The sequence below is a fragment of the Candida margitis genome (assembly GCF_024628925.1).
Source record: "Candida margitis strain CBS 14175 chromosome Unknown scaffold10, whole genome shotgun sequence".
Taxonomy (NCBI): domain Eukaryota; kingdom Fungi; phylum Ascomycota; class Pichiomycetes; order Serinales; family Debaryomycetaceae; genus Lodderomyces; species Lodderomyces margitis.
In genome coordinates this window covers 201,834-214,101 of record NW_026261820.1, presented here as the reverse complement: position 1 = coordinate 214,101, position 12,268 = coordinate 201,834, and the positions used below count along the sequence as shown (strand labels likewise).

At 39.8% G+C, this 12,268-nt stretch overlaps 4 protein-coding genes across 4 annotated transcripts; all 4 read right to left on the bottom strand. All coding sequences in view use genetic code 12, as the record gives it.

The window, feature by feature from the left end:
* Nucleotides 1–858: 858 nt before the first annotated feature.
* On the bottom strand, nt 859–2,313 carry MNT2 (alpha-1,2-mannosyltransferase KRE2; the record flags this gene model as incomplete). Its single annotated transcript, XM_051815308.1, has 1 exon — nt 859–2,313. The coding sequence occupies one exon, from the start codon at nt 2,311–2,313 to the stop codon at nt 859–861; it is 1,455 nt and encodes a 484-aa protein (XP_051671295.1).
* A 1,296-nt stretch (nt 2,314–3,609) lies between these two features.
* CANMA_003160 (coatomer subunit alpha) lies at nt 3,610–7,254 on the bottom strand (the record flags this gene model as incomplete). Its single annotated transcript, XM_051815307.1, has 1 exon — nt 3,610–7,254. The coding sequence occupies one exon, from the start codon at nt 7,252–7,254 to the stop codon at nt 3,610–3,612; it is 3,645 nt and encodes a 1,214-aa protein (XP_051671294.1).
* Nucleotides 7,255–7,556: 302 nt separating this feature from the next.
* Nucleotides 7,557–8,939, bottom strand: UTR2 (Utr2p; the record flags this gene model as incomplete). The annotated part of the gene is made up of 1 exon (XM_051815306.1): nt 7,557–8,939. The coding sequence occupies one exon, from the start codon at nt 8,937–8,939 to the stop codon at nt 7,557–7,559; it is 1,383 nt and encodes a 460-aa protein (XP_051671293.1).
* A 511-nt stretch (nt 8,940–9,450) lies between these two features.
* BRO1 (Bro1p) lies at nt 9,451–12,117 on the bottom strand (the record flags this gene model as incomplete). The annotated part of the gene is made up of 1 exon (XM_051815305.1): nt 9,451–12,117. One exon carries the CDS (start codon nt 12,115–12,117, stop codon nt 9,451–9,453), a length of 2,667 nt encoding a protein of 888 aa, XP_051671292.1.
* Nucleotides 12,118–12,268: the final 151 nt, after the last annotated feature.

Below are 12,268 nucleotides of genomic sequence, written 5' to 3'. Positions count from 1 at the left end.
GAAGAAAACACAAATGAGAACAACATACACTATTTATCTTTGCTTTATCTGAAAGTAAATTTGTTCGTGTGTCGTGTATCGTGTGTCGCGTATGATGGTTATATTACGTGCATATAAACAACTACGTGTCCAAAGCTTTCGTTACACAAAATTAAATAAAAGGAGTGTACCATGGCACAATTTATTCGTATCCACACACTGTACATATGAAACAAATATACCCATTTCACAGCTTTTTAGACCAAGGGTTGTTTGTTTATGCCAAGTAAAAGCATGTTTCTCATTTTTAAGGTGGAAAAGAGGCCATAAAGGGAAATAAGAAATAATGATACGATTGTGTTTTTCGCATATTCCAAAGTTCAGTTTTAAAGATTGAACTTTTACCAGATCCCTAACCAGAAAATAACATAACATAATATCAGACCAGAGTGATCATTATTCCATTGGAAATCCTTTTAAACTTTATCTTGCAAAAAAGATACTTTTTAGAGATTTGTTGAGATGAGATCGGGGATGGAGTTAAAGGAAATGGAAAAGAAGAAGACCCTTATTTCTCTCCCTTTACCTAAACTCTTTTGACAATTTATTACATTTTGAGATACACATACCTTTGATACAGCTTGCTTTCTCTTCTACAACATCAACATACACCTCATCCATCATTCATCCATCTAGTCTAACCAAAAAACATAATGTCTATTCTATGTACTACTCACCAACCCCATTCTAAACCCCATTCTAAACCCCATTATAAATATAATCTCTCACTACACCTCTCCCCCCCTCCCCCCCTCCCCCATGATTTAACCTTTTTTGTTTTTCTATTTACTATCATTATCATCATCATCATCATTATTATTATTGATATTGTTGCCACTCAGCCGGTTTAGTCAATCCCATCTTTTCATAATACTTTTTCCCACACGAATATCCTCTAAATGTGAAATCGTCATTAGGATTACACGAACATTTATGCTCATATCTAAATTGTGGATTTAATGGACATTGGCCATAGACATGATGCCTATACCCCACATCTTCGAAATAATGGATCTTGGACTTGGGCAAAAATAAAGCGGCGGCAATAGAATGCACGGGAGCATCACCCCATCGTTCATAAAAGAACCCACCTGTGGAATCTAAATAGTCGAAATAGGCTCTGTAGGCATCGCTACGCCAAAAATTTAAATTGGCAATTTCGAAATTGGACCAGAAATGACACAAGTTGTATGTCTTGCCACCATCGTCACTGATAAAATCAAGGAAATTGTCCTTGGCCACATACTGTGGGTTCTTTTCAATGAAATCTTTAGTATGCTGCCACAATGTAGGGATGGTCTTCTCAAATTCATGAATTGATATAGTGAATCCATACACTTTATCATTGTCTTGCATATATTTAAACAAATCATAATTCAAATCACAATTGATTTCAATACCCGGTTCAACTCTCCAGTACCATTCATAGTCATCCAACAATGGATTACGCCAAAAGAACCCCAGCTCAAATCGACACATGTGTCTATATGACTCTGAATCTCCATAGATTATATTGGCTTGCTTCATTTTCTTACGCGATTCGGCAGCTTTATCCAAATTGACCCATTCTGGATATGACCAATGCTCAGTGGGGATCTTTCCATATTTGGTTTTACCGGAAACAATAGCCGTGGTCAAGTCTTTGAATTCTTGGGTAAACTCTTCATCATTTAAAAACACCCAATCGTAATTGAATTTACGGTTGAATCGATCTTCAACCACTCGGATTGATTTGATCAAGTCAAATAACTCCTTGTTTCTAGCAAGAGTCACAAATGTAGCTTTAACTTTAGTGTCACTCGAGGCAACAAGTTGCGACGATTCATCTTTTGGCTTGTCGGCTGCTAAATTCTCTTGAGGCTTATCTTGCCCTTGTTGACCCTGTTGACCCTTGGCCCATTCTTTGACTTTAGCAGCGGCTGCTTTCCTTTCGTCCTCACTAAGAGGACGAGCATCTTGAACTGGGCCCTTGTGGTCCTGGGCAAATTCTTTCACCTCATCAGCGGCTGCTTTCCTCTCGTCCTCACTAAGCGGACCGGCTCCATCAGCATCACCCTGCACATTCAGAAGCACTTGATCATGAAACTTTTGTACATCTTCGACACTAGGCTTTGACGCCTGTTGTTGTGGTTGCTGTTGTTTCTGGACTTCTTGATTGATGTTCGTGTACAGTGTAGCTCCTTGCGTGAGGGTGTATATTACCAACACGGTCAACACTACAGCAACGTATTTAAGGTATGGCAGTCTTGACCCAAATAGCGTTAATCCCTTCATTGTGTGTGTGTCAGTATGATTAGGCGTAATTAGGTGTGATCAAGCGTGATTAAGTATGTTGAAGTATGATGAAGTTTGATTAAAAAACTATGTGTCAAATTCAGATCTTTGTCAGTTTTAATTTTTTGGTTTGCAGTAATCTGATACTATCTTTGTATACAGATCTGTTTCTCAGTGTCACTTTCCTCCCACTCAGATCTTAGATATCACACAAGTGAAAGGGGCCAGTGAATGTGAAAAGAAAAAGATGGTAAGAAAAAAATTAGATTCAAAAATTTCGTTGAAGAAGGAGGACCCCTTTTTGTCCTCTCTTTTTTTTCTTATTTAACTATTGAAATTGTTGATGAAACAATGAAAAGGACAACGAAATAATGTAGGAATAAATACTTTTTATGAATTTATCTTTATATATACAATATGAGTTACATATGTATAATTACACCTTTGATTCTCCCTCTCTCTTTCTCTCTGCCTACGCGTATGCATATGTTGGGTTTGGCAGTGGTTCTTTGTTACTTTGCGCTTCCCCTTTGGACTAATTCTAATTCTAAAAATAAAAAATAAAAAAAAAAAAAACCCAAAAAATAAGAAAAATAAGAAAAATAAGAATATTCACAACCACTTCAACTTAGAGTCACACAGGAGTCTTGCCATTGACAATATAACAATACTGTGTTATGCTGGTGTAATTTGTTTTTTTATTTTACACTCGGATGGTGAATTGAATTTCACTGGGAAAAGCCTTGCAAAAATAAATGAAGAAACAAAAAAATAAAAACAAAGCCAAATACAACCTATGCGTGATCAAGCTTAAAAAGTCATAGCGTTTTCACCAATTTGGAACCCAGCCGAACCTATAAAATCTCCTGTTCTCAGGTTACGTTCAACTCAGAATGTAACCTGTAGCTAGCTCATATTAAGTACAAAGGAAAAAAAATAAAGAGGTATGGTTGCAATTGTAACCCAATTATTATAACACACATCCCCCACTTATTAGTACGTGTACCTTAACTTTTTAACTCTAACATACACAGAGCGTTATAAACCTGTTTTGGTTATACATACCGCCCCAAAGAATAAGAGAAAACCTTATTGTGCTGATTGTAACATTTTTATTTTTATTCTTTTTTTCTTCTTTTGACTATTCTATTAATATTATTACAAGTAATATTATTACAAGTCACATCCTCAACAGTGTAGGAGACGTATATACCACTCCAACGAGGTCAAAGAGAGCTATACATATCGCAATTCTTACAATACAATACACAATGTTGTACTTCTTTTAAAACACATCTACGTTCTTATACGTAACCCCGAGGCAGGCACACCAATTGTAGTAATCTCGGTGATTTTACAGACGGAGCCTTTAAACTGTGGCTTATAAGAGGCTCCCACCAAGGCTTCAGCAACACTTGGCTCACCATTGTAAATCGGAGTGAAACTGCCACTACAAATGGTAAATTCGGCATATGGGTCGAAATCAATCTCAACCGAATCACTAGCAACTGCATCAGCTTTTGCCTTCAATTTGTTTGCTTGATCGGCACGAGGGCCCGTGTTGGATATTTTCAAAAACTCATCAGCAAAATATGAAGCACTGGCAAAATTCTTATTCTTGAACGATTGAGTCATGGCCACATTTAAAGCATTCAATTTATGTGCTGGTTGCAATTGCACCTTGGTGAAATACGATGCCAATTCCAAGTTACGTTTCACGTCGGTGGGAGGTAATGCACGACGTGCCAACTCAATCGACAAACCAAGAATGTATTCACGACACAAGACCAACACTTCTTGACACTTTGTTTCAGCCGCTTCATCGTCAACATTCAACACGGTGATTGTGTAAATGACGGATCTAAAAGTCTTGATTGCATCTTCAAGATTATTTGCCTTGAATTTTTTAAATGCCAATTGTAATTGATCTTCCAAAGTGTCATATCCAGGAACCATTGGTCTAAACCTTTTAGAATCTTCTTCATCAGTGTCTTCGCGAATATATGTCTTCATAGCTGGTAAGTCAGTGATACCAGGCAAGTACAATTTCGACGCACCATACACTTGCAAGAATCTGTCACGCAACGGCTCGAAGTTTGAAACACCAACTTGTTTATTCAACAACAACGCGGCTTGTTCTAATGCACCAGCGGCAACATATGTGGCGGGAGTCTTGGCATTACGCAACCAATCCCCCATTTCATTCTCCAGCGTAGTTGCAGTGGCGGCAGCGGCAGCGGTGGCGGAGGCATCGTTTGCCTCATCACCAACCAAATCGTCATCATCTCCAATATCCAACTCTTCATCAAGGTCCCAAGCATCACCTTCCTCCTCCCCATCTTCAGCCTCGTCATCAAATTTCAAACTGACATCATGGGCATCGGCACCACCTGCAACCTCTTTGTCATTGTCCTCTTCAATGCCCAAGTTTTCAACCTTGCCAGTAAGCAAAGCAGTTTCAAAGTATGATAAGGATGACTCTTTCAATGGCCAGTTTGTAACTGGTTCAGCAATTGGTTGCGGAAGCGGAACGGCATCGCCCAATTCAGGCAATTCAACATCCTTTTCTGAAACACCTGCTTCTTCCAAAATCTGAGCAGCATAATCATTTAAATTGTTAGACTTGGCCAAAGTGTACGCCAAGGGCAACATACCACTCTTTATGTACACTTCACATCTCTTTTTGACATCGTTGTTGTACAAGGTATTTTGCACAACAGCAGAAGCATCACCTCTGTGTTCAGCGATAGTGGTCATTTTATTCAATCTCTCACCATCGCCCTTGAACAAATACAAAAACGCCAATTTTTCAAACAAATGCAACTGCTGATACACAAATTCAACAATGTCAATGTTACCCTGCAACAATGCCTCCTCTCCCAATTTTTCCCAAATCTTGTTATTGTTGAGAATCTTGGCTTGCTCCAATGCCACTTGCAAATTGCTACATTCCAAAGCCAACTCAAATCTCGTCTCGGGATCTTGGACAAAGTGCAAAGCAACTTCAGGGAACCCCTTCTTTTGCAAGTAACCAATAATATTTTGCCCCACCAATGTTGAGTTCTTGATAATTCGCAAAACTTCGCCAAAGTTCTTATTCACTAATGCCCGTTTGAATCGGTATTCCGTAGGGTCGATCTTGATAACTTCAACTTGACCCGAACGGTTCAAGCAGTAAACCAAATTTCCACTGACTTTGGTAATGTAAACGGTGTTTTCCAAAGTCTTGATTATACCATTGTCACCATTCAACAAAGTGTACTTGATGTGGTTCAAAGTGGAGTACAATAATACGCCAGAGTCGTCCCAAGAAGCACTCTTGATTCTAATTGTTTCATGCATTGATGTAATCAATTCCAAATCCTTGGTGGCAATAGTTATTGTGTGCTTTGACAAAAGGGCCAAGTACTGTCCATCGTTCGACCAACTGACATACTTGACGTTGTTGACACTAAGCTCCGATAATTCTTTCTTTTGCTGAACATCGTAATTAATCACTGAATGTGACTTTACCAACAAGACGCGCCCGGGTCCACCAGGTAACACATCATTAACCGACAGATCCAACTGGATGGTTTTAGTTACATTGTTGCTCAAATCCTTGACGTGTAATGTCTTTGAGCCTTTGATAAACACAACAAACCTATTACGTGAAATAAAGGTGGCAAAGTTACCTTCGCCTTGCCTGATGTCAGTGGGTTCAATAGCACCAGTGGCGTGCTTTGGCAATGTAATCAAAGCATAATTGGAATTGTCACCTTCTCCATGAACTACCAAAATAGAATTGTCCGTCTGATTATAGGCCATAGTCCTCATAAACGACCACGCCTTGCCAATCTTTTTCAACGACAACATGGGCAAGGAGCTTTCTTGTTTTTGAAAGTCAAATGCCTGAACTTGCTTTTCTCCGTTGATGTAAAACAATCTGTTTTGGAAAAGTGCATGTGCTGGTCTTTCTCTTTCCAACTTGAAAACCATGACACCCGAGTCGTGGCATGCAGCAAAGAGGTTAATTGTTGGATGACTGGCAATCAACCAAAAACGGTCATGTTCTCTTCTAAATTGCTTAATTGGCACACGCTTGTTCAAGTCCCAAACACGTATCGTCTTGTCATCAGACACTGACAAAATGAGGTCTTGGTGGGGATGAAAAATTGCACTCAACACATTACCAGTATGTCCTCTGCACGTGTCAACTTCCCAAGCTTTGGTGTCACTCATTCTCCACAATTTAACCAATCTATCATCTCCAGCCGAAACAATCAATGGCAAAGTAGGGTGGAATGCGGCATAGTTGACACCCTTGTCGTGGCCCTCCAAAACATACTTGACAATTGCATTAATATTACCAAAGATGTCTTGTTGTGGCAATTGGTTCCTTTGAAGTTGATCCTCAAACGATCTTGATGAAGTGGGTGCTGAATGCTTCTTTCTCAAGCCGGAAATATCCCACACACGAACAGTTTGGTCCAAACTTGCCGAGACAATCAAATCCTCAGTGGGGTGGAATTGAGCACTCATAACGTAATGGTTGTGGCCGGTCAAACAAGCAATCTCTTGTCTATTTTGCCAATTCCAAATTCTGATAGTCTGGTCATCGGAACAACTCAATATCCAAGGCAAGTCATGGTGGAAAGAAACGCCACGAACATAATCCAAGTGTCCATTCAAGGTAAAGATGCACTTTCTTGTATTCAACGACCAAACTTTAATGGAGTAATCATCGCCTCCCGAAACAAATAATGGTTGCGTTGGGTGGAAATTGACTGTTCTCACTGGACCCACATGGTCTTCAAAACGATCAATCAAGGTGCCCATTCTGTAGTCCCATAATTGAATGGTGGATGAATGTAATGATACCAAGCACCAAGGTCTTTTAGGGTGGAATGCCACCCCTTTGGCTCTTGACGACTTGGACTCAAATTTAGTCAACATCTTCATGGCTTTCTGTGTGTTCTAATTGACTATTGAATCACGTTGTTGTCAATTGGATTTGTTTTAATGCGCTGTTTGGTTTCCGACGAAAAATGAAAAATGAAAAAAAATGAAAACAACAAAAAAAAAATTGAACAAAAAATAAAATAGATCTTGTACACGCATAACCGCACTACCATTTGAGTAATAATACAAGAGACATTTGATTCAATTGGGGATCTACAATGTGTCATAGAAGAAACCATAATGGAGGTCCTTACTTTTGTAGAGTCTTTCATCATATACAACTTTTTGTATTTAAAATGCTATCAAATAAAGTACGAAATAAATCCAAACGCAATTGCAATCAAAACGCCTCCTTTACCCACTTCCTGGCCCATACCCGCAGCACCACCGCTACTCGATGAGCCCGCTGATGAAGTCTCCTTTGTATTTTGAACAAATCCACCGACTCCAGCACTTGGATCATAGGTTGTAGTTGCCTGGTCAGAGTTAGTTGCTTGGTTTGCTGCTGCTGTATTTTGTGCAGGCGCATTAGCTGACACCTTTTTGGTTGAGGTCAGGACACTGGTTATAGTTGATGACCCACTCGTTTTCACAATGGTTGTAGTTTCATTTTCGTTTTGAGTGTCTCTATCATTATCTGGATCAAACCCAGTAGCATCATCATTACCTAACCAGGTTTTCTTGTTTGTTAAATAAATATTCGTGTCATCACCATCGGTGCTATCATATAAAAATGCATGGTAATCATCGGAATCGGTAGAGTTGCCGCTCATACTCACATTTGATGGCAAGTCATAAACTTGAACGTCAATCTCTTTCACATGAGCGTAAAAGTATCCGTATTTCTGGATATCTTCGGCATCCCAGTCAATTTCACCACCAGCCCATTCAATAGTACCAACACCATTGGAGGTGTCACCTCCTGGCCATAAGGAAAACTGGATTCTTGATGGCGTTTGAGGGAAGTCATGCCTTTTGGTGGTTTCGTTATAAGTCTCGTTCCTATTCAACGTACGAACATCTTTACCATCAATTGACCAAGTGATGTGGTCTTCATGCCAGTCCATTTCATACAAATGGTAGTATTCAAAAGTGTCATTGACGGTGGAGTTTTGCGAATTGGTATAGTTTAAAATACCTTGCGCATAAAAGTTGGACTCAGCTGACTGCAAGTTATAACCAACAAACTCGTAATCAATCTCGTCTTGCACGTCAGAGAACAAAATGAATGCAGTAACGACACCACCACCGTGTGATGTCTTCATTTTGGCAGAAACTTTACCGTACCACAAGTACTTGGTAGACGAAAGAACGGTACCAGTAGTGTGGTTAGGCATTTGCAACAATAATGAGCTATTGTAGTAATCAACCCAACCGGTGTAAACCCAGTCTGCTTCAGTGGCATTACCCAAGTAATCACTGGCCAGTTCAATCTCTTTAACATCGCTTTTTGAATTAAATGTCTTTGAGTAGTCGTCCATTCTTGGCATTGGCATACAGGCAGTAAGATTGTATGAGTACCTAATATCACACCCTCCCAAACAGTAGGCACCAGTTCCACACTCACCAAATTGTGAGCAACAAGGAGAATCTTCAGGACAGCTCTGAGTTGAATTACATGTGACAGTATCAGAAGCTATGGTGACACTTAGTAGTGTCAAAAATAAAACGTAAATAGCCTTCATGGTGAATTGAAAACGAAAACGAGTGTAATGAATAAAAAGACCTGTGACTTGTAATAAACTGAAAAAAACTACTAGAAAGAAAGTACTGAATCTGAACGAGCGTAAGCAATACTTCGGTGAGGTATTTTATTCGTTAGGTTGTCGTTTGACTTTTGGGTGATGGGTGAAGAAACAAGGGCCAGTGGTCTGTTACAAGGCTTTGCTGAATCAGATGAGAGAGAATCTATTTTTAATTAATTTCTTCGTCAGGCGTTTGACATTTTTTCTTAGCTGGTGGCGGGTACACGACGTTTTTTTTATTTTTGTTTATGAATTGCCTGATTTGGACAATTAATTACATAAATTTGGCGCGACTTTTGTAAGGGGTGGGAAGAGATACTGAGAATAACACTTCCTTAGAGAGATTGGCAACTACCAAAGCATATTCTTGAATTGTAGAATTGCGATGGTGGTACGAGCACCACATAAACCAAGAGACTCTTCAAAAGCAGTGACACACAAAACAATTTACTTACTTGCTAAAAAAGTCATACATATTTGGATCATAAGTTGATGGCTGATCATAAATAAGACCACTCTTAGAATCTGAACTTTTATTACCCTGCAGCCAGGGTGGAACTCTTGACTTTTCCTCTTGATTGTGCAGTCCTGGTGATGGTGCAGTTGCGGCTCTTGAACTAAATAATGTGTTTTGCACATTCTTTGGTGGTAGTTGTGGCGGCCTAGAGTATGAGGGCTGTGAGTTTAACTGAGGCATACTTGGTGGGAAACTTTGCTGACTGCTGCTTGTTTGCGGTTGCAAAGGCTGGCTGTTAAAGCCAGAAAATTGTGGCTGAATTGGCGGCGCATTATGCAGAGGAGACACCTGTGCGTACGGAGTGTTTCCATAGTTCATGCCCCATTGTCCTCCTGTTGTGTTTGCGCTGGCTGTTCCACCCAGCAAAGTTGTGTCTTGGTGATCATTTAACCTCATCGAGTTCATGGATTTGTTTAGTGAGCTCGCATTTGCAATTTCTTCACAGTGTTGGAGAAGCTTGGTATACCAAGTGTTGCCCTTTTCCAACCCGGCATGATACTGTGTCCAATTGTCGTAAAAAGAATTAATCTTTGCCACATTATCATTCAATAGCTGAGCTTTCTCATGATTTCTAGTTTGCAACTTGCGCACTACAGGATCACTCAATAGCCTGCTCCACTCTGCCTTAACATCGGCAAGTATCGACTTCTCTCTGGTGATTAGATTGTCCAAATTATCAATAAATGGTTGGAATTTTTTCAACTCGGCCGGGAATATAACACTCTTTATTTCATTGTTGCTCATTTGCTTTGCATTTATCATTAGAATATTGGAAATGTCATCAGCATGAATATCCTTTTTCAATCTTTCTATCAAATTGGCTTTTTTTGCCTTAATGGTTCCCAAATCGTAAAAGAAATTCTCCATCACTTTAATTTGTTGCTCCTGGCTGTCGTCTTTATCAATCAAGCTAACTTCCGGAGCAGAGGCTGGTTCGAATAACTGGCGGAATTCCTTGGCATTAGGGCCCTTCGATAAAGTTTTGTAAAAAGACTTTTCAATCAAAGAAGATATCTTTTTATCCGAGTTGGAAGCTTCATAGAGGGCGCGTTTGAGGTTAATTGCTTCATCCTGGTGGCTATACGGATCAAACCTCACTATTGTCTCATAAATTTTTTGCCTCAATTTCACGTTTTCTGCTTCAAACTCTTGGTCCTTTTCATAGGCGCTTGATATTGCGCTCACTTTGGATACAACCTCATTTGGAATTTCGTCATCATTGGACGATTCTAAAGCCTGCTTTATCTGGTACAACGTCTTTGGCAATTTTAACGATTCAAGAAACGACTCCGTCTCCTCTTTCGATACCTCGTAGTAGTCGATTTCATTTCTCAACAATTGTGATTTCTCCTCTGAGTAAAAGCTGGACAACTCGTGGATGTTGATTGGCACAACATTGCTTAAAAAGTTTTGGTAACCTTGCTCGTTGACCTCCTTCAACAAGGGAATATCATTCAAGAGAACAACTTTCGAAACCTGCAACGGCAGTAACTGGTTCCAGTTGGCATCTTTTTTGACCAAATCGTGATAGATCAAATCATTGTCCTTTGTCAACTCATCTGACTTGATTCCCACTGCATCCTTTTGATAATTGTAGTTATCCAACAAGTCATACACGTTGCCATGTCCTTTAGAAATAGTTTTCATCGTGTGTGGACTTATATTCTCCAACAACGCTTTCGATTGATTTAGAAAGCCAATTGCATCCCCGTACTTTCTCCCAGATTCCAACTGCAACGCATGAAAGTAAAGTGATAAGGACTTGTAGTACTGGGTCTTGAAGTATATAATCGAAATCCAAGAAGGATCCAATTGTGCATTGACGTATCGCGAATCTTCTTCGTCGTCCCCTGGCACGTCCAAATCGTCTCCCACATCATCATAGTCATCAACAACTTGGAAGCTCTCCTTTTCGTCTTGACTAATCATATTGTAGCACTCTTCATATTGCAAGCTTGTCGATTTGCACAACTTGGCAATCAATGAGTTCTTCAGTTGGTCTAAATCATTTGTAATTGCATTCAAGGTAAACACTTCTTGTGCTTGTGCTAGACTCAACTTGCTTAAAAATCGAATCGTTGACTGGCTCAAGTCGTCACTAGGCGCATGCAAGAAGTTCTCATTCAAGTACTCGTAGATTCCTGCCGCTTGCTGTAACATAACGATGGCATCTTTCACAGTGGCAGCTCCGTTACTACTTTGCAGTTCATTGTACTTTGTAATGGCAAACTTGGCCAACAATGCACCAATGTTGAACAACACGTTGGCTTTCTCAAATGGCAAGGCATTTTGCCCGTGGGTGATTTCAGGCGAAAATGCGTCATGCCAAACAAAGTCCAACTTCTTTGATTTATTCAACACCGAGAACTGGATCTTGACGTCCAATACTTCCAACTGGCTATAGTATTTAAAGTACAATCTCAATCCGGTGTTGTCGGCATGAACGCCCCTGATATCTTGACGTAACTTTTCAAACGAAGTTATGTCCGTCTGGTAAGCCGAAGTGTTTCCATATATCGAGAGTAGGTAGTTGTTGAGTGGCTTTACCCAGGAGACCTCCTCGGTCTTTTTGCTTGGGATGGTAAGTAGACTTGTCTTCATTGTGGTGGGGAATAAAGTAGATGGCCAAATTTATTTTGTGTGGGCAAAATCAGAAATTAAGAGACACTTGTATTGACTATACCGAAATATAAAACGGGTCAGCATAGGAAGTAAGTCTTGTGATGAGCGCAAATGACATTGAAAGTTCCAA